This window comes from Glandiceps talaboti, chromosome 14 (assembly GCF_964340395.1).
Source record: "Glandiceps talaboti chromosome 14, keGlaTala1.1, whole genome shotgun sequence".
In the NCBI taxonomy this organism is placed as follows: Eukaryota; Metazoa; Hemichordata; class Enteropneusta; family Spengelidae; genus Glandiceps; species Glandiceps talaboti.
This window is the reverse complement of record NC_135562.1, coordinates 23,638,522-23,663,793: the sequence shown is the minus strand read 5'-3', so window position 1 is coordinate 23,663,793 and position 25,272 is coordinate 23,638,522. Positions and strand designations below refer to the sequence as shown.

The window sequence follows — 25,272 nt, the reverse complement described above, 5'->3', positions numbered from 1 at the left end:
ATACTTCACCATGTATTGACACTTAGCTATGGTATACATTATATTCACTATCAGTCTGGTTGTATTGTAACCCCTTACCTGTATATACTTCACCATGTATTGACACTTAGCAATGGTATACATTATATTCACTATCTGTCTGGTTGTATTGTAACCCCTTACCTGTATATACTTCACCATGTATTGACACTTAGCAATGGTATACATTATATTCACTATCTGTCTGGTTGTATTATAACCCCTTACCTGTATATACTTCACTATGTATTGACACTTAGCAATGGTATACATTATATTCACTATCTGTCTGGTTGTATTATAACCCCTTACCTGTAAATACTTCACTATGTATTGACACTTAGCAATGGTATACATTATATTCACTATCTGTCTGGTTGTATTATAACCCCTTACCTGTATATACTTCACTATGTATTGACACTTAGCAATGGTATACATTATATTCACTATCTGTCTGGTTGTATTATAACCCCTTACCTGTAAATACTTCACTATGTATTGACACTTAGCAATGGTATACATTATATTCACTATCTGTCTGGTTGTATTATAACTCCTTACCTGTAAATACTTCACTATGTATTGACACTTAGCAATGGTATACATTATATTCACTATCTGTCTGGTTGTATTATAACCCCTTACCTGTAAATACTTCACTATGTATTGACACTTAGCAATGGTATACATTATATTCACTATCTGTCTGGTTGTATTATAACTCCTTACCTGTAAATACTTCACTATGTATTGACACTTAGCAATGGTATACATTATATTCACTATCTGTCTGGTTGTATTGTAACCCCTTACTTGTATATACTTCACCATGTATTGACACTTAGCAATGGTATACATTATATTCACTATCAGTCTGGTTGTATTATAACCCCTTACCTGTAAATACTTCACTATGTATTGACACTTAGCAATGGTATACATTATATTCACTATCTGTCTGGTTGTATTGTAACCCCTTACCTGTAAATACTTCACTATGTATTGACACTTAGCAATGGTATACATTATATTCACTATCTGTCTGGTTGTATTATAACCCCTTACCTGTATATACTTCACCATGTATTGACACTTAGCTATGGTATACATTATATTCACTATCTATCTGGTTGTATTATAACCCCTTACCTGTAAATACTTCACCATGTATTGACACTTAGCTATGGTATACATTATATTCACTATCTGTCTGGTTGTATTATAACCCCTTACGTGTATATACTTCACCATGTATTGACACTTAGCAATGGTATACATTATATTCACTATCAGTCTGGTTGTATTATAACCCCTTACCTGTATATACTTCACCATGTATTGACACTTAGCAATGGTATACATTATATTCACTATCTGTCTGGTTGTATTGTAACACCTTACCTGTATATACTTCACCATTTATTGACACTTAGCAATGGTATACATTATATTCACTATCGTATCTGTCTGGTTGTATTGTAACCCCTTACCTGTTTGCACTTCACCATGTTTTGACACTTAGCAATGGTATACATTATATTCACTATAAGTCTGGTTGTATTGTAACCCCTTACCTGTATATACTTCACCATGTATTGACACTTAGCAATGGTATACATTATATTCACTATCTGTCTGGTTGTATTGTAACCCCTTACTTGTATATACTTCACCATGTATTGACACTTAGCAATGGTATACATTATATTCACTATCAGTCTGGTTGTATTGTAACCCCTTTATACTTCACCATGTATTGACACTTAGCAATGGTATACATTATATTCACTATCTGTCTGGTTGTATTGTAACCCCTTACCTGTATATACTTCACCATGTATTGACACTTGGCAATGGTATACATTATATTCACTATCTGTCTGGTTGTATTGTAACTCCTTACCTGTATATACTTCACCATGTATTGACACTTAGCAATGGTATACATTATATTCACTATCAGTCTGGTTGTATTGTAACCCCTTACCTGTATATACTTCACCATGTATTGACACTTAGCTATGGTATACATTATATTCACTATCTGTCTGGTTGTATTGTAACCCCTTACCTGTATATACTTCACCATGTATTGACACTTAGCTATGGTATACATTATATTCACTATCTGTCTGGTTGTATTGTAACCCCTTACCTGTATATACTTCACCATGTATTGACACTTAGCTATGGTATACATTATATTCACTATCTGTCTGGTTGTATTGTAACCCCTTACCTGTAAATACTTCACTATGTATTGACACTTAGCTATGGTATACATTATATTCACTATCTGACTGGTTGTATTGTAATCCCTTACGTGTATATACTTCACCATGTATTGACACTTAGCTATGGTATACATTATATTCACTATCAGTCTGGTTGTATTGTAACCCCTTACCTGTTTGCACTTCACCATGTATTGACACATAGCTATGGTATACATTATATTCACTATCTGTCTGGTTGTATTGTAACCCCTTACCTGTTTGCACTTCATCATGTATTGACACATAGCAATGGTATACATTATATTCACTATCTGTCTGGTTGTATTGTAACCCCTTACCTGTTTGCACTTCACCATGTATTGACACATAGCTATGGTATACATTATATTCACTATCTGTCTGGTTGTATTGTAACCCCTTACCTGTTTGCACTTCACCATGTATTGACACATAGCTATGGTATACATTATATTCACTATCTGTCTGGTTGTATTGTAACCCCTTACCTGTTTGCACTTCACCATGTATTGACACATAGCTATGGTATACATTATATTCACTATCTGTCTGGTTGTATTGTAACCCCTTACCTGTTTGCACTTCACCATGTATTGACACATAGCTATGGTATACATTATATTCACTATCTGTCTGGTTGTATTGTAACCCCTTACCTGTATATACTTCACCATGTATTGACACTTGGCAATGGTATACATTATATTCACTATCTGTCTGGTTGTATTGTAACTCCTTACCTGTATATACTTCACCATGTATTGACACTTAGCAATGGTATACATTATATTCACTATCAGTCTGGTTGTATTGTAACCCCTTACCTGTATATACTTCACCATGTATTGACACTTAGCTATGGTATACATTATATTCACTATCTGTCTGGTTGTATTGTAACCCCTTACCTGTATATACTTCACCATGTATTGACACTTAGCTATGGTATACATTATATTCACTATCTGTCTGGTTGTATTGTAACCCCTTACCTGTATATACTTCACCATGTATTGACACTTAGCTATGGTATACATTATATTCACTATCTGTCTGGTTGTATTGTAACCCCTTACCTGTAAATACTTCACTATGTATTGACACTTAGCTATGGTATACATTATATTCACTATCTGACTGGTTGTATTGTAATCCCTTACGTGTATATACTTCACCATGTATTGACACTTAGCTATGGTATACATTATATTCACTATCAGTCTGGTTGTATTGTAACCCCTTACCTGTTTGCACTTCACCATGTATTGACACATAGCTATGGTATACATTATATTCACTATCTGTCTGGTTGTATTGTAACCCCTTACCTGTTTGCACTTCATCATGTATTGACACATAGCAATGGTATACATTATATTCACTATCTGTCTGGTTGTATTGTAACCCCTTACCTGTTTGCACTTCACCATGTATTGACACATAGCTATGGTATACATTATATTCACTATCTGTCTGGTTGTATTGTAACCCCTTACCTGTTTGCACTTCACCATGTATTGACACATAGCTATGGTATACATTATATTCACTATCTGTCTGGTTGTATTGTAACCCCTTACCTGTTTGCACTTCACCATGTATTGACACATAGCTATGGTATACATTATATTCACTATCTGTCTGGTTGTATTGTAACCCCTTACCTGTTTGCACTTCACCATGTATTGACACATAGCTATGGTATACATTATATTCACTATCTGTCTGGTTGTATTGTAACCCCTTACCTGTTTGCACTTCACCATGTATTGACACATAGCTATGGTATACATTATATTCACTATCTGTCTGGTTGTATTATTTCTCTCTGTCTTTATCCTCTCTAAACTATTCTTGCTCTTCTCCAACAGCTTCTTTCCATATAACTGATTGTCAAGGTAACACCATATCTTGGAAGCTTCTGCATATGCTATAGTCGAGATGTGATGATGTTGAGCCTGACTTGCTGTGTTTCCTAGCAACTGTAGAGTCAACACTAACTCACAGTCCTACCAAAGTATAATATGATAATAGACAGTTGACATAGGGTGACCGATAGCTGATTGACATTGGGTGACTGACAGCTGATTGACATTGTGTGACTGATAGCTGATTGACATAGGGTGACTGATAGCAACTGTAGAGTCAACACTAACTCACAGTCCTACCAAAGTATAATATGATAATAGACAGTTGACATAGGGTGACCGATAGCTGATTGACATTGGGTGACTGACAGCTGATTGACATTGTGTGACTGATAGCTGATTGACATAGGGTGACTGATAGCTGATTGACATAGGGTGACTGATAGCTGATTGACATAGGGTGACTGATAGCTGATTGACATTGGGTGACTGATAGCCGATTGACATTGTGTGACTGATAGCTGATTGACATTGGGTGACTGATAGCTGATTGACATAGGGTGACTGATAGCTGATTGACATTGGGTGACTGATAGCTGATTGACATTGGGTGACTGATAGCTGATTGACATAGGGTGACTGATAGCTGATTGACATAGGGTGACTGATAGCTGATTGACATAGGGTGACTGATAGCTGATTGACATTGGGTGACTGATAGCTGATTGACATTGGGTGACTGATAGCTGATTGACATAGGGTGACTGATAGCTGATTGACATAGGGTGACTGATAGCTGATTGACATTGGGTGACTGATAGCTGATTGACATTGGGTGACTGATAGCTGATTGACATAAGCCCTGTCCCCATATGAATCAATTTCGAATCGAATCAAATTGAATCGATTCAGTTAAACCCGTTCGAATTCAGTTTATGTCCCAACATGAAATGTTAGAAATGGATTTGAATAGATTCAGTTTGGTGTACTGTCCCAACACATTAAATTTGATCCTGTTTACTTGATTCGATGACGTAGCCACAGTGCATTACTATGACGACACGCAATCAACATGGAGGATTTCGCGGGAAATAAGCTTGTAGAGTTGTTGTCAAAGTTATGCGTCAAAGCGAGGGCTGCCAGAACTCAACAGTTATTTGACTTGACAAGGAAGTTCTGGAACATTTGGATGTTTACTGCTATATTATGGGTGAAGCAATGCCACGGTCGATTTGGGCCAAGCGACGTAATATTGGCCTAATTTTACATAAATATGATTGAAGTTTAGGATGATTGAGAATAGCTGACAAGTGTATACGGACTCTGATCGATACTTGTACACCTTTGCCAACACCTTTGCCACCTCTTACTGCCCATAAGGAACATAATTCATTTGTTTTAGTTCGTAATAGGAAATGGGAACATGAACGATTTGTCCTATTGCAACGCTTACTATTTCATGCACCCATTTACATCGTCATCGGTATGCAAACTGAACTAGCAAAATTCATTCAAAGTTTAAAACATTTTATTATCTCTGCAAAACATTCTTTCAACAGGAAATTGTATTTACCAGTCCGCCAAATGGGAAAGAAGTGTCTATCAATTTGAGAAATTTTGCGATTGGCAAAAAGACTTCTTTTTAGGTGTTGATGAATCCATAATAAATAAGGTTTTTTATAGCAATCAAGTGGTTGTTTTTGTCACTCATTTATTGCTGAACATTCCATGCTCAGGCGATGCCATCTTGTGCTGGATAATACTTCATGTACTCCAGATCCAGTTGTGTTCCAAAGTGAAGGTGTCGGCATATAAAGCATGTAACTTGCAAAATTTAACCTGGAGGTCAAGATTCAAGTGCGCAGCTGTGGGTAATGGACACTGAATCGATTCAAGTTATATCGGTTCTAAGTCGGTTTTTCCTGTCCTAACTACGACAAGTTAAACCTGTTCCAAACCGATTTACTTTGAACCAAATCGAAACCACCCCCCTGAGGTATATGAGGGCATATGGGGACAGGAGAACTGAATTCGATCCGAATCGAAACAGGATCAGAATTTGTGTCGGGACAGGGTTAAAGGGTGATTGATAGCTGATTGACATAGGGTGACATAACTCGCATTACAGCATGGATGTATTACAATATCCATTGGCATAACTCACATTACAGCATGGATGTATTACAATATCCATTGGCATAACTCGCATTACAGCGTGGATGTATTACAATATCCATTGGCATAACTAACATTACAGCGTGGATATATTACAATATCCACGCTGTAATGTTAGTTATGCTGTTATAACTCGCATAACAGCATGGATGTATTACAATATCCATTGGCATAACTAACATTACAGCATGGATGCATTACAATATCCATTGGCATAACTAACATTACAGCATGGATGTATTACAATATCCATTGGCATAACTCGCATTACAGCATGGATGTATTACAATATCCATTGGCATAACTCACATTACAGCATGGATGTATTTCAATATCCATTGGCATAACTCGCATTACAGCATGGATGTATTACAATATCCATTGGCATAACTCGCATTACAGCATGGATGTATTACAATATCCATTGGCATAACTCGCATTACAGCATGGATGTATTACAATATCCATTGACATAACTCGCATTACAGCATGGATGTATTACATGTACAGCATGGATGTATTACAATATCCATTGACATAACTCACATTACAGCATGGATGTATTACAATATCCATTGACATAACTAACATTACAGCATGGATGTATTACAATATCCATTGACATAACTAACATTACAGCATGGATGTATTACAATATCCATTGGCATAACTCGCATTACAGCATGGATGTATTACAATATCCATTGACATAACTCACATTACAGCATGGATGTATTACAATATCCATTGACATATCTCACATTACAGCATGGATGTATTACAATATCCATTGGCATAACTAACATTACAGCATGGATGTATTACGATATCCCTTGGCATAACTCGCATTGCAGCATGGATGTATTACAATATCCATTGGCATAACTCGCATTACAGCATGGATGTATTACAATATCCATTGGCATAACATTACAGCATGGATGTATTACAATATCCATTGACATAACTCACATTACAGCATGGATGTATTACGATATCCATTGGCATAACTCACATTACAGCATGGATGTATTACAATATCCATTGGCATAACGCACATTACAGCATGGATGTATTACAATATCCATTGGCATAACTCGCATTACAGCATGGATGTATTACAATATCCATTGGCATAACTAACATTACAGCATGGATGTATTACAATATCCATTGACATAACTCACATTACAGCATGGATGTATTACAATATCCATTGGCATAACTAACATTACAGCATGGATGTATTACGATATCCATTGACATATCTCACATTACAGCATGGATGTATTACAATATCCATTGGCATAACTAACATTACAGCATGGATGTATTACAATATCCATTGACATAACTCACATTACAGCATGGATGTATTACGATATCCATTGACATATCTCACATTACAGCATGGATGTATTACAATATCCATTGACATAACTCACATTACAGCATGGATGTATTACAATATCCATTGACATATCTCACATTACAGCATGGATGTATTACAATATCCATTGGCATAACGCACATTACAGCATGGATGTATTACAATATCCATTGGCATAACTAACATTACAGCATGGATGTATTACAATATCTATTGTCATAACTCGCATTACAGCATGGATGTATTACAATATCCATTGACATATCTCACATTACAGCATGGATGTATTACAATATCCATTGGCATAACTAACATTACAGCATGGATGTATTACGATATCCCTTGGCATAACTCGCATTGCAGCATGGATGTATTACAATATCCATTGGCATAACTCGCATTACAGCATGGATGTATTACAATATCCATTGGCATAACATTACAGCATGGATGTATTACAATATCCATTGACATAACTCACATTACAGCATGGATGTATTACGATATCCATTGGCATAACTCACATTACAGCATGGATGTATTACAATATCCATTGGCATAACGCACATTACAGCATGGATGTATTACAATATCCATTGGCATAACTCGCATTACAGCATGGATGTATTACAATATCCATTGGCATAACTAACATTACAGCATGGATGTATTACAATATCCATTGACATAACTCACATTACAGCATGGATGTATTACAATATCCATTGGCATAACTAACATTACAGCATGGATGTATTACGATATCCATTGACATATCTCACATTACAGCATGGATGTATTACAATATCCATTGGCATAACTAACATTACAGCATGGATGTATTACAATATCCATTGACATAACTCACATTACAGCATGGATGTATTACGATATCCATTGACATATCTCACATTACAGCATGGATGTATTACAATATCCATTGACATAACTCACATTACAGCATGGATGTATTACAATATCCATTGACATATCTCACATTACAGCATGGATGTATTACAATATCCATTGGCATAACTAACATTACAGCATGGATGTATTACAATATCCATTGGCATAACTAACATTACAGCATGGATGTATTACAATATCCATTGACATAACTCGCATTACAGCATGGATGTATTACAATATCCATTGACATATCTCACATTACAGCATGGATGTATTACAATATCCATTGGCATAACTAACATTACAGCATGGATGTATTACAATATCCATTGACATAACTCACATTACAGCATGGATGTATTACAATATCCATTGGCATAACTAACATTACAGCATGGATGTATTACGATATCCATTGACATATCTCACATTACAGCATGGATGTATTACAATATATATTGGCATAACTAACATTACAGCATGGATGTATTACAATATCCATTGGCATAACTAACATTACAGCATGGATGTATTACAATATCCATTGACATAACTAACATTACAGCATGGATGTATTACAATATCCATTGACATAACTCACATTACAGCATGGATGTATTACGATATCCATTGACATATCTCACATTACAGCATGGATGTATTACAATATCCATTGACATAACTCACATTACAGCATGGATGTATTACAATATCCATTGACATATCTCACATTACAGCATGGATGTATTACAATATCCATTGGCATAACGCACATTACAGCATGGATGTATTACAATATCCATTGGCATAACTAACATTACAGCATGGATGTATTACAATATCTATTGTCATAACTCGCATTACAGCATGGATGTATTACAATATCCATTGACATATCTCACATTACAGCATGGATGTATTACAATATCCATTGGCATAACTAACATTACAGCATGGATGTATTACGATATCCCTTGGCATAACTCGCATTGCAGCATGGATGTATTACAATATCCATTGGCATAACTCGCATTACAGCATGGATGTATTACAATATCCATTGGCATAACATTACAGCATGGATGTATTACAATATCCATTGACATAACTCACATTACAGCATGGATGTATTACGATATCCATTGGCATAACTCACATTACAGCATGGATGTATTACAATATCCATTGGCATAACGCACATTACAGCATGGATGTATTACAATATCCATTGGCATAACTCGCATTACAGCATGGATGTATTACAATATCCATTGGCATAACTAACATTACAGCATGGATGTATTACAATATCCATTGACATAACTCACATTACAGCATGGATGTATTACAATATCCATTGGCATAACTAACATTACAGCATGGATGTATTACGATATCCATTGACATATCTCACATTACAGCATGGATGTATTACAATATCCATTGGCATAACTAACATTACAGCATGGATGTATTACAATATCCATTGACATAACTCACATTACAGCATGGATGTATTACGATATCCATTGACATATCTCACATTACAGCATGGATGTATTACAATATCCATTGACATAACTCACATTACAGCATGGATGTATTACAATATCCATTGACATATCTCACATTACAGCATGGATGTATTACAATATCCATTGGCATAACTAACATTACAGCATGGATGTATTACAATATCCATTGGCATAACTAACATTACAGCATGGATGTATTACAATATCCATTGACATAACTCGCATTACAGCATGGATGTATTACAATATCCATTGACATAACTCACATTACAGCATGGATGTATTACAATATCCATTGACATAACTCGCATTACAGCATGGATGTATTACAATATCCATTGACATAACTCGCATTACAGCATGGATGTATTACAATATCCATTGACATAACTCACATTACAGCATGGATGTATTACAATATCCATTGACAACTCGCATTACAGCATGGATGTATTACAATATCCATTGGCATAACTCGCATTACAGCATGGATGTATTACAATATCCATTGGCATAACTCGCATTACAGCATGGATGTATTACAATATCCATTGGCATAACTCGCATTACAGCATGGATGTATTACAATATCCATTGGCATAACTCGCATTACACTTACAGCATGGATGTATTACAATATCCATTGGCATAACTCGCATTACAGCATGCATGTATTACAATATCCATTGGCATAACTCGCATTACAGCATGGATGTATTACAATATCCATTGGCATAACTAACATTACAGCATGGATGTATTATAATATCCATTGGCATAACTCGCATTACAGCATGAATGTATTACAATATCCATTGGCATAACTCGCATTACAGCATGGATGTATTACAATATCCATTGGCATAACTAACATTACAGCATGGATGTATTACAATATCCATTGGCATAACTCGCATTACAGCATGAATGTATTACAATATCCATTGGCATAACTCGCATTACAGCATGGATGTATTACAATATCCATTGACATAACTCACATTACAGCATGGATGTATTACAATATCCATTGGCATAACTCGCATTACAGCATGGATGTATTACAATATCCATTGACAGACATAACTCGCATTACAGCATGGATGTATTACAATATCCATTTGCATAACTCGCATTACAGCATGGATGTATTACAATATCCATTGACATAACTCGCATTACAGCATGGATGTATTACAAAATCCATTGGCATAACTAACATTACAGCATGGATGTATTACGATATCCCTTGGCATAACTCGCATTACAGCATGGATGTATTACAATATCCATTGACATAACTCGCATTACAGCATGGATGTATTACAATATCCATTGACATAACTCGCATTACAGCATGGATGTATTACAATATCCATTGACATAACTCGCATTACAGCATGGATGTATTACAATATCCATTGACATAACTCGCATTACAGCATGGATGTATTACAATATCCATTGACATAACTCACATTACAGCATGGATGTATTACAATATCCATTGGCATAACTAACATTACAGCATGGATGTATTACAATATCCATTGACATAACTCGCATTACAGCATGGATGTATTACAATATCCATTGGCATAACTAACATTACAGCATGGATGTATTACAATATCCATTGACATAACTCGCATTACAGCATGGATGTATTACAATATCCATTGACATAACTCACATTACAGCATGGATGTATTACAATATCCATTGGCATAACTAACATTACAGCATGGATGTATTACAATATCCATTGACATAACTCGCATTACAGCATGGATGTATTACAATATCCATTGGCATAACTCGCATTACAGCATGGATGTATTACAATATCCATTGACATAACTCGCATTACAGCATGGATGTATTACAATATCCATTGGCATAACGCACATTACAGCATGGATGTATTACAATATCCATTGGCATAACTAACATTACAGCATGGATGTATTACAATATCCATTGACATAACTCGCATTACAGCATGGATGTATTACAATATCCATTGGCATAACGCACATTACAGCATGGATGTATTACAATATCCATTGGCATAACTCGCATTACAGCATGGATGTATTACAATATCCATTGGCATAACTCGCATTACAGCATGGATGTATTACAATATCAAATGACATAACTCGCATTACAGCATGGATGTATTACAATATCCATTGACATAACTCACATTACAGCATGGATGTATTATAATATCCATTGGCATAACTCGCATTACAGCATGGATGTATTACAATATCCATTGACATAACTCACATTACAGCATGGATGTATTACAATATCCATTGACATAACTCGCATTACAGCATGGATGTATTACAATATCCATTGGCATAACTAACATTACAGCATGGATGTATTACAATATCCATTGGCATAACTCGCATTACAGCATGGATGTATTACAATATCCATTGGCATAATTAACTCGCATTACAGCATGGATGTATTACAATATCTATTGTCATATCTCACATTACAGCATGGATGTATTACAATATCCATTGGCATAACGCACATTACAGCATGGATGTATTACAATATCCATTGACATAACTCACATTACAGCATGGATGTATTACAATATCCATTGGCATAACGCACATTACAGCATGGATGTATTACAATATCCATTGACATAACTCACATTACAGCATGGATGTATTACAATATCCATTGGCATAACGCACATTACAGCATGGATGTATTACAATATCCATTGGCATAACTCACATTACAGCATGGATGTATTACAATATCCATTGGCATAACGCACATTACAGCATGGATGTATTACAATATCCATTGACATAACTCACATTACAGCATGGATGTATTACAATATCCATTGGCATAACTCACATTACAGCATGGATGTATTACAATATCCATTGGCATAACGCACATTACAGCATGGATGTATTACAATATCCATTGGCATAACTCGCATTACAGCATGAATGAATGTCACTAATGAATACATGGTTTATAGCCTCAGTAAAGAATGTTCAGTTCAGTTCACGGATAAGGTTAGGACTATCAGTTGATAGTAAAAATTCACTTCACATGCATGATTCGCATCTAAGTTGTTCGGTTGTTTATCGTGATTATGTATCCTCAGTGAGTAATGCGCATTCTGTATCATGTGTATAGAACAGAGAATGTGCATCATGCAAGCTGATTATTAAATCGCATATTATGGGTTATACATGCATGTGTACATAATTAGTAATAAATTAATATTTCAGAAGGTTCTTTAGGAATACGACACAATATGATCCGTGTCTGAATAGAATACCCTTAGTTACATGGACATAGAGATAAGTAACACACATCCAACTTATGTTTGACGCCTTAGTTATGTGGACATATATAAGTTACACACACACACACATACACCTTATGTCTGACCTCTTAGTTACAGACAAAGAGATAAGTTACACACACACCTTATGTTTGACACCTTAGTTATGTGGACATAGAGATAAGTTACACACACACACACACACACACACACACACACACGTTTGACCCCAGGTTATGTCTACATAGAGATAAGTAACATGCATGTACATCCACCTTGTTTGACTCCTTAGTTACATGGACAAAGAGATAAGTTACACACACACCTTATGTTTGACACCTTAGTTATGTGGACAAAGAGATAAGTTACACACACACACACACACCTTGTGTTTGACCCATTAGTTACAAGGGCAGATATAAGTTACACCATAGACCCTCCACCAACGGAGGGTCTATGGTTACACACACCCACCTTATGTTTGAGATGAAAGATAGCAGCTAGCATCATCATTGCCTGACATGTATCATTGATATCATAGTAACCATCTGTATTGTAATCTTGTGACCATAACTGCACTGCTTGTAGTAGACATTGCATGTCATTATTGTCACCATTCACAGTAGAGTTGATACTGATGTTCTCCAATGTCCTGTCATTTTCTATATCACTAGTACCATCGACAACCTATCAAAATAGAGTAAAATAAATATATTTATTGTCAGTTTCTATATCACTACAACCATCGACAACCTATCAAAATAGAGTAAAATAAATCTATTTATTGTCAGTTTCTATATCACTACTACCATCTACAACCTATCAAAATAGAGTAAAATAAATCTATTTATTGTCAGTTTCTATATCACTACTACCATCGACAACCTATCAAAATAGAGTAAAATAAATCTATTTATTGTCAGTTTCTATATCACTACTACCATCGACAACCTATCAAAATAGAGTAAAATAAATCTATTTATTGTCAGTTTCTATATCACTACTACCATCTACAACCTATCAAAATAGAGTAAAATAAATCTATTTATTGTCAGTTTCTATATCACTACTACCATCTACAACCTATCAAAATAGAGTAAAATAAATCTATTTATTGTCAGTTTCTATATCACTACTACCATCTACAACCTATCAAAATAGAGTAAAATAAATCTATTTATTGTCAGTTTCTATATCACTACTACCATCTACAACCTATCAAAATAGAGTAAAATAAATCTATTTATTGTCAGTTTCTATATCACTACTACCATCGACAACCTATCAAAATAGAGTAAAATAAATCTATTTATTGTCAGTTTCTATATCACTACTACCATCGACAACCTATCAAAATAGAGTAAAATAAATCTATTTATTGTCAGTTTCTATATCACTACTACCATCGACAACCTATCAAAATAGAGTAAAATAAATCTATTTATTGTCAGTTTCTATATCACTACTACCATCGACAACCTATCAAAATAGAGTAAAATAAATCTATTTATTGTCAGTTTCTATATCACTACTACCATCGACAACCTATCAAAATAGAGTAAAATAAATCTATTTATTGTCAGTTTCTATATCACTACTACCATCTACAACCTATCAAAATAGAGTAAAATAAATCTATTTATTGTCAGTTTCTATATCACTACTACCATCTACAACCTATCAAAATAGAGTAAAATAAATCTATTTATTGTCAGTTTCTATATCACTACTACCATCGACAACCTATCAAAATAGAGTAAAATAAATCTATTTATTGTCAGTTTCTATATCACTACTACCATCGACAACCTATCAAAATAGAGTAAAATAAATCTATTTATTGTCAGTTTCTATATCACTACTACCATCGACAACCTATCAAAATAGAGTAAAATAAATCTATTTATTGTCAGTTTCTATATCACTACTACCATCTACAACCTATCAAAATAGAGTAAAATAAATCTATTTATTGTCAGTTTCTATATCACTACTACCATCGACAACCTATCAAAATAGAGTAAAATAAATCTATTTATTGTCAGTTTCTATATCACTACTACCATCGACAACCTATCAAAATAGAGTAAAATAAATCTATTTATTGTCAGTTTCTATATCACTACTACCATCGACAACCTATCAAAATAGAGTAAAATAAATCTATTTATTGTCAGTTTCTATATCACTACTACCATCTACAACCTATCAAAATAGAGTAATAGATACATTTATTGTCTAACTATTTAAGTTTAAGTATTTTGACCAAAAACATTTCTTGACCCAAACTGCACATCTCTGATGTGATCATTTTCATTTGAACAAATTTCCATCTACATGCCCTAAATAACATTTCCACCAAATACCAAGGCAAACGCTCAGGCAGTTTTTGACTTTAACTCATTTACACACACACACACACCTCAGTTCAGTTGTGCTAAAAACTGTTTAGTGTTCATGGCATTATTAAGTTAATAAAGTTTCAAGTTGTTTCCAAATCATGTTTCAGCACTGTGTACTATTGAGAATGTTAAATACCTTATGGTTAACCACATCATTTATTGTTCAAGGAGCAGACTAAATTTAAGAATAATCTTCATTTTACCAGATGATGTGAGATATGCTAGTACTGTTAAACGACTTACTGGTGTTTGATTTACATAGTTCCAGACATAGGCTACTGCTAACAAATCTTGCAACCTATGGTCATCCATATTTGTGGTGTAATCTTCCAATAAAGTGATAGCTTCCTGGCAGACATCCTGTGCTTGGCTGTATACATGGGGGAAAAGTAACAATAACATTAAAGATGTATCTTAATTCTATATATATATATTATATATATATATATATATATATATAACTCGGTGAGTATCAATCTGCTAAGACAGTGCTCTATACCGCAGTGGCAGAGCGTAATCGTAATTATATAAATCGTAATTATATATGTATTGCTATGGGTAAACATGTAAATATGACTTTTAAGTAACTTTGACATGGTTTTATAGGCAGTAAGTATTAAGCCTTCCAAAACATGTGTTTGCCCATAGCACTACATGGTATTTCGGTTTTCTCGTGATATATAACAAAATGCCCAAGGGTGCGCGAGTGGCACCCATCAGATATGCTAACAGGACACCTTACTGAGGTGTAATCTGCAAAAAAATATCATATAACTCACATTGCAAGGTTAAGCCCCAAAACTACCTCTGGCAACTGGACTAATGGTAGGTAGTATTGTCTCATCGCTTATGTTTGTTCACTAATTTCACAGCATATATATATATATATATATATATATATATATATATATATATATATATATATATATATATATACCTAGATTCAACCATAGGGGGAAATGCCAAAAAAGTCAACCATAGGGGGAAATTTTATTTATTTGCTTGTAAAATCATAAGGAAAAGAATAATTCATAATGTTACTGTTCAGTTAACTAACATTTAGGTAGTCATTACAGATATCGACATTTATATAATATTTAAATAAATAACAAAAGATATATACTTTCTAGCCCTCCAAAAATTTCCCCTTAAGGTATTTTAACCCCAGGAGCTACAATAGGGGGAAGGTCCTTAAGGGAACTACATGTGCTCAATTTTCCCCCTAGGAATGGGTGAAAATATTTGACTTTATATGCCCTTAGGGGGAAATTTTGAAGATTTACTGAGAATATCCATAATTCTTTTTAGTGATCACAGACACATTTAATTTACCATAAATTGTTTTTGTTTATAAAATTCTGGGTGTGCGCAACCCCATATTAAATCATATGAGAACAACAAATAATAGCAACCTCCACTTAGAATAACTAGAGAGCTGATTTGTTGGCAAAATATATCTAGACATAGTAATACCCATTTTTTCTCTGTTTTGTCGTGATTTTGTTCATTCTCACACGTTACCATAATACATGTATCCTTTGTGGAAAGGTTATGTTAGATAATTAGTCTTTAAGAAATACTATGGCATGCACACACACACACACACACACACACGCATGCATGCACACACGCACAGACAAGTACTGTCTTTAAGAAATACTACGCACACACACAAGACATGCACACATGAACACAATATTTCAAAATTTCTGACAACAGTATGGGAAATTCTTTTCATTTATTATTCATTTTATTTTAACAACTTGCTGTCCATTATTAAGGCAACTACAACAATAAGAAAAAGCCTGGCTTTGGGCCAACAACCCTGAAAAAAAACAATTGACAAAAATTAGACATTATGTTATTTTCACTGAATTTGAAACTTGTTTTAAAATTGTTGTACTCCTTTCCAACTCATCGCCATTGTTTCAACTGTGCTCCTAATTTCATTTAGCGGACACTTTTTTAGTTAATCGTACACTTTTTTTAGTTAATCATACACTTTAAGTTAATTGAACACTTTTTTTTTAGTTAATCATACATTTCTTTTAGTTAATCGGACACTATGTTTATTTAATCAGACACAAAGGAAGTATCCGCATACCGTTAATCCATGAATGTAACTGGCTATGGCCCACTCCCTACCTTGTCACTGTTCAAATGCAATCAACATGTGCTACCGCACCTAATTTTGCACCTGTCTCTCAGTAAAGTGTTTGTAAAAAATCGACTTTACCTAAATGGGTCTCAAACACAGTACCTCTAGTTATGTACCTATTCATCTATCCAAAGGTACGTTCTCTAACTACTTCACTACAAAGTGAGATAGATATCATCTCCAGATATCATTTGTTCATTGACTTGACAATGCGTATGTTTACAGGGTTAATAAGAACTGTGGATGAGGAAAATGGAAATACTGCTTGATTTGGGACTGTCGTTTTGATACAGAACGAATCCTTCTGGGTTCATGGATTTCACGCTAAACGTTTGGGGGAAATTCAGATTATTTAGCCGAGAAATGCTGGATGGGATTTCTATAGCGAATTTTGTAATTAACATAACAGTGGTGAGAGGTTACATAACAGAGCTCAGATACCTAGGTTGACTTTCTGGTGAAAAACCTAAAAACTCGTCAAACTCTAAGTATAACGTCGTTATAGTACACGTCCTCGGACATTAACAGTTTTTATTCAAACAGTTTTGGTTAACCCATCAGTTATTTAGTCCTCAGCTGTGCCTCGGACAAAATAACACAGGTTAACCAAAACTGTCCAAATAAAAACAGTACATGTTCTCTGATGTGTACTATAACTATCAGTTATCCACTCAAATTCCTCCACTCAGGATCGAAACAGGTCGTTTTAGAGGTGAGGTGTTTCAAGCTCGCCGCTGTGTGTTTTGTAATACAGATTAAAATTGAGGACGAATCCCACTTTTTATTTCACTGTTGATTCTACTAGGTATTCAATTTTATAGTGACTAATAAGCCCGATGGGCTAGGTGATGTATTAACTCTCTGATATTGTTATTGGCAATTTTTAAATGTATATCACATGTCAACATCTCTTACTATCAGTGATATGCAAATGAGGGCTTGGGTAGTGACACTGGAACTTGGTGAGATGTTTCTAGAAGTGTTATTTTGCAGATGTTGTTCAAATTTTTTATAATTGGCACTGGCAACCATGACCATGCCAATGGCAACTTCTAAATGGGAGTACACTTTGGTCAAATAATGATATTCTGTGGGCAATTGAATACAAATTCATTAAAAATATTCAAATACCATGGCAACCATGACCACGTCCACAGCAACATCCAAACAGAGCTGTATTTCACAAAGATAGACAAGTGAACAAACATTCAAAAAGTGTATGCAAATATGCCTTAGCAACAACAAAATGGGAGTACATTTTGGCCAATAGCAACAGCTAAATGGTACCATATCTCATAAAGATAACATCGCAAATTCTTACACCAATGAATACACATTTCAAACATTGATAAAAATAGACAAGTGAACAAAGATTAATAATGTGTTTGCAAATATACCTAGCAACAATGACCACACCCATAGCAAAAACATTGGAGTACATTTTGGTCAAATAACAATATCATCTTGTAGGCTATTCAGTAAACATAAAAAAATTCATGCAAATATCCCTATCGACCTTGACCCACCAATAGAAAATGATGTGATGCCAATAAATTGACGATCAATTCAAATAAGACAAAATATACAATCTTAAGTATTGATTGGTTCCCTTGAATTTAAGGGGGTCTCACTAGATGAAGTTAAAAGTTCACCTTTTGTTGGGGTCAACATTGACAATACGCTGTCTTGGAAGCAGCATATAGCTGAGGTGAAAAAGAAAATTAGTAGAATGACATGTAGAATGAATGTGTGTTTTATAAGTTATGTCACACGGTTCCAGAATATGTACTTGTACTATTGTATAATGCTTTTGTTCTGCCCCATATCACCTACGGTCTCGAAGTGTGGGGTAACACGTGTCCGACATACCTGAATGAAATATTTTTAATTCAAAAAAGAATAGTGCGCACCATAACAGATAGTCATTGATGTGCTCACTCGGGGCCATTATTTAAAAGGTTGAATATTCTTGACATTTTCAAACAGCACAAAATACAGCTTGTCGTTATCATTCATGACGTTTTGCAACTCAGATTACCGGATACCTTTCAGGATTTTTTCACTCCCATTAAACACTCCTTCACAACACAACAGAGCGCCAGAAACGACCTTACCATCCCAAAAGCAAACCATAGGACTGGTCAGTTCACTGTCAAGTATTCAGGTGCTAAACTATGGAATTGTGTCCCTTACAACATTCGCAACATAAATAGCAGAAGTAATTTTCAAACAGAGTTCCAAAACTATCTCCAATCATTGTAAACTAGTTATACTTCATATTCATAGAGAATGATTACCGTTTGTCTGTATATTTAAGTAGGTCATTTGTTGTTTCTTTATATTTGTTTGTTTGGTTGTTGTTGTTTTTTGTCCACCTATATTTATACAATGTATGATTGTTTTCTATTCTGTGAATATTGCAATATACTCAATTTGACCAGCAGCCCCAGTAATTAGTAATTCCTAATCCCTAAGATTGTAAAAGGGGACGGACTCGACTAGTTGCAAAGACAACTATTTTTCGTCTCCCTTTCCCAAGTTGAATACTTCATATATTGTAGAATTGTTATATATTTCTGGGAATAAAGATTATTATTATTATTAATAACAACAGCTAAATGGTAGCATATTTCATAAAGATAACATCGCAAATTCTTACACCAATGAACAAACATTTGAAATATTAATGAAAATAGACAAGTTAACAAACGTTCAAATAGTGTATGCAAGTATGCCTAGCAACCATGACCACGCCCTTAGAAACAATAAAATGGGAGTACATTTGGTCAAATAATGATATCATCTTGTAAGTAATTGAGTAAACATTCAAAAATAAATGCAAATATGACCCCACCCATAGCAATAGCTAAATGCAGGGCTTAAAACTCGGGTAGTCTCACATCCACAGACTACCAATGTGCATCTCTGGGCTACCAAATTATGGTGGTAGCCAAATTGGGCAACAAAGTTTTTAATGAAACTATGACAACTTGACTATAGGACCTGTGAGAGGTCACACTTAACATCTTATTTGATGCCATACTTGACGAAGGGAACCGAGATGAACATTTTTGGATGTATGGGTCACTATAGGGACACATGCATATGGGCTACCAACCATTGCTCTTGGGCTACCAATCTCAGATGATGGTAGCCCACCTGGGCTACCAAGAAACAAATCATTGACAATGACATAGTCCCAGCTCTGATTGGATTTAATGAACAGGCAGTTTATGTTGTCATTTTCTTGATATCACTACTCTGATCAAGCATCAACACTTGTGAACCTAAATCAAACAGACTTAGATATGTTGGTTCTGCTCGTTGGACATCGAACATGCCTACTCTTCAAGATGACATGATGGAATAAACCATTCAACAATAAAGGATAGGTCAACTACGGGGGTGGGGGGGGGGACCTGGTCAAGCATGGCTGAGTTATGGCTTTGGACATGAAAACTGTGCCAACAAAATTGCTGCCAGGAAGCCATATCAGATCGTATCACGACGAAAATGGATATGCACATATATGTCCTAGAACACTGTCCTAATACCAACTTTGAATGAGATCGGTTAAAGAATTTCTGAGTTATGGCTTTGGACATGGAAAATTCACAAACAAAATGGCTGCCAGACAGCCATATTGGATCATATCACGACGAAAATGGAGATGCACATATGTCATAGAACAATGTCCTGATACTAACTTTGAATGAGATCTGTTAAAGCATGTGTGAGTTATGGCTTTGGACATGGAAAATTTGCCCAACAAAATGGCTGCCAGGCAGCCATATTTGATCGTATCACAATAACAATGAACAGGCACATGTATGTCATAGAACACTGTGCTAATAGGTAACAGGACAATTGTCCCCCGGACAACTGCCCCCCGGACAACTGCCCCCGAAGGACAATTGCCCCCCGGACAACTGCCCCTGAAGAACAACTGCCCCCCAGACTACTGCCCCCGAACGAAAAAAAAACTAGTATTACAGATGTACGGGTTTGTCATTCATTAAAAAGTCACCGTCGACAACTTACCGCCGCAATTTGCATACATTATACTCACTAAACACAAACACGAAGTCATTTTTTTACTGGAAAAGATTTATTTATTATCAGTTTAATACAAAATATACAGGTAATCTCTTCTCAGTCGTGACTAATTCCCGACTTGGACTTGAACGATCCCGTACGAGAGTATGAGAGTGTAAGTGCTAGAGTGCAACGTTAGAACTATCCATACTTATACCGTTCAACTCTACGACTCACAACACCTGTATATGATATTGATTGTTGTCCAACTGATGTCTTCACTGGCGGAATACACAAATTGCCCTGAGCCTTCTGTCGTGTATTGTATTCATAATTAAACAGCCAGCAATAATCGGTTATAGAGTGTGGTAAATTATTGTGTATTAAATCGTAAACAAAAACACCTACTAAATACTTGTGTAACTTAAACACGTCGAGAATTGTTAACTGGTTGAAAAGAGGAGAAGAATGTTCCAGAAAATTATGTGAATTACGGCCGTAAGTTAAATCATCATGCCGACATTTATGAATGACGTAACAGTTATCACAGATAACAATAGAGTAAAACATGTGAGTGAGTAGTAGTGAGTATAATGTACACAAATTGCGGCGGTAAGTTGCAGACGGTGACTTTTTAATGATTGACAAACCCGTACATCTGTAATACTACTATTATTACTAGGTTTTTTTTCGTTCGGTGGCAGTAGTAGCAGTATCATGACAACAATGAATAAGCACATGTATGTCATAGAACACTGTCCTAATACAAACTTAGAATAAGATCTGTGCAAGCACGTCTTGAGTTATGGATTTGGACATGGAAAAATCACAAACAATATGGCTGCCAGGCAGCCATATTGGATAGTATCATGATGAAAATAATTATGCACATGTATGTCATAGAACACTGTCCTAATACCAATATTGAATGAGATCTATTCAAGCATGTCTGAGTTATGGCTTTGGACATGGAAAATTTGCAAACAAAATAGCTGTTAGGCAGCCATATTGGATTGTAGCATGAAACAAATTAACATGCATATGTATGCCATTGTATGTTGCCCCTGTACCAAGTTTGAAAAAAAAACAGTCCAGGCATCTCGAAGAAACAGCTCTGGACAGACGGACGGATGGATGGACCCCAATCCATAAGTTCCCGTCCCGGACTGCGTCCAGCAGGGACTAAAAACACGAATTTTGAGCTCTGAAATGATAGCATATTTCATAAAGATAACGTCGCAAATTGTTACACTAATGAATAAACATTCGAAACATTGATGAAAATATATGCCAAGCAACAAGACCACACCCATAATACAAGACCACATCAATAATAAAAGTCAAATGAATTGCATAGATTACAACTATGTTGGATAGGCAACTCGATAGTCATTCAGGAAATGAAAACATATAACCTAACATGGCTCATGTATGAATAGATGTTTTAAAAAACAATACAGTTGTGCTTCAACACCATTGGCGCTATTTTCCTTGATCCAAATTTGAGAGAATTCAGTCTACTTATGTCCATGGTCAGACAATGTTAGTCCCACTGCTTTTTGTTTCAGTCTTTTTTCATCATTTTTTTCCTTTTCTTATCTCATTCATCAGCTTGGTAGAGGTTGTTGGTAAATCATGCCCAAAGTCTGTGTTCGCATTCAAACATTCACGAACTTGTCCTCTTCCTGTAAATAATAATGAGAAGAAACAATATCCTGTTTAAGTGTTATATATATATAGATATATATATATATGGACTTCTGCTCTTAACAGAAAAACTAAACAAAAAAAGAGTTATTGCAAATGGTGGCTATGTACTTTTTAACCCAGTGCGAATAAGAAATTGATTGGGGATATTCCATTATTAATTAAACCTTGTGACACCGTGAGGTCGTCAATGGCAGGTCGCGCGATCCTGCCGATGACAAACCACAGATGCCAATGCTGTATGATCCATCACTCCTACGTGTTGGTTTACATGAACTGATAAAGACGTTATGGCAGGATAATGTGGCAGGATCTACATCATTGTCTTTCGTCAGATTTCTTTAAACAAACGAAGTATTTGATATAGTCGTCTGTGAGACGTATCATTATGCTGCCAGACTCACATGTATGCAGTATTTGTGTATGCAAATTTGTTTGTATTTACTGTAAACATGATAAATATTTTACCCAACACCCATACTATCTGTCTATTAATTTTTACAGCTAATTTCCAATTGTAAATGTAATCCTTGTATTTATCAAAAAAATAAATTTCACATGCTTTTTTGACCAAAAATGTGTTTCATACCAATTTTCCCCAATTTCTTGGTAAAGTTACTGATCATACATTCATGTAAGTTAAAATTCAATATTTCATAATTATATACTTGTAGATGAGACCATATCCCACCTGTTTTGGTGTAAAATGATCACTATCAAAACATTGTGTACAATTGTGTGCAACCTAAAAAGTCCTAGGGGGGTCATTTGCATGGAATGTCTATGGCATCTTTAGGTAGTCCCACATCTAAAAACTACCAATGTTTGACTTTGAACCACTAAATAATGCAAATGGTAGACCAATTTGGCTACAAAGTTATGAATTGAACAGTGACACTGTGTGGCACATTAAAAAAATAATGTCCCCAGTTTGGTATTATTTTGTGTTGATGGTATGTACCAAAACAAACCATTGTAAACATACTGGCATATACATAATGGCAGTAGATTCAAATCTTCATTCAACGCACATATCTTTCAACACTGACAGGACACACTATTGGACTTACTTCAACTAATCAGGTAACAAATTTAGAGCTCTACTATAGATCTGATGATTGATTTTTGTAGTGATCTCTGATGCAAAAAAAAAAATTATTTTTGTGTTAAAACTGTCCTTGTCTTTCTATATATAGTTTGAAAAAAATTGTAACTTTCCTGAGAAAACTAAGCAAATGCTGACTAAAAAAAAATGATTTGCAAAAGATTAGAGTTATAAATTTGCAGAGAAAGAACACTGGGCTCTAACTTAGTTTACTGCATGACAGCAGGTTTTTTTGTTTTTGTTTTGTTTATTTATGTTATTTTTCCTGTTTTCTTGTTTATTTGCTGTTTGTTTCTAACATGGTTCATGGGCTCCCTGCGGTTCAACAAACATCTCCTTTGCATATGAAAAGTAATCTTGTTCTGA

General features: G+C 35.0%; 1 protein-coding gene across 1 annotated transcript in view; it reads right to left on the bottom strand.

The window, feature by feature from the left end:
- LOC144445422 (separin-like) overlaps positions 1-25,272 on the bottom strand; it is a 179,089-nt gene that overhangs the window by 86,255 nt on the left and 67,562 nt on the right. Inside the window, exons 7-9 of the mRNA XM_078134961.1 lie at positions 16,145-16,271; positions 13,974-14,186; positions 4,025-4,285 (exon numbers count right to left, since the gene is read on the bottom strand). Coding sequence (XP_077991087.1) covers positions 4,025-4,285; positions 13,974-14,186; positions 16,145-16,271 — 601 coding nt within the window. The remainder of the gene's footprint in view (positions 1-4,024; positions 4,286-13,973; positions 14,187-16,144; positions 16,272-25,272) is intronic.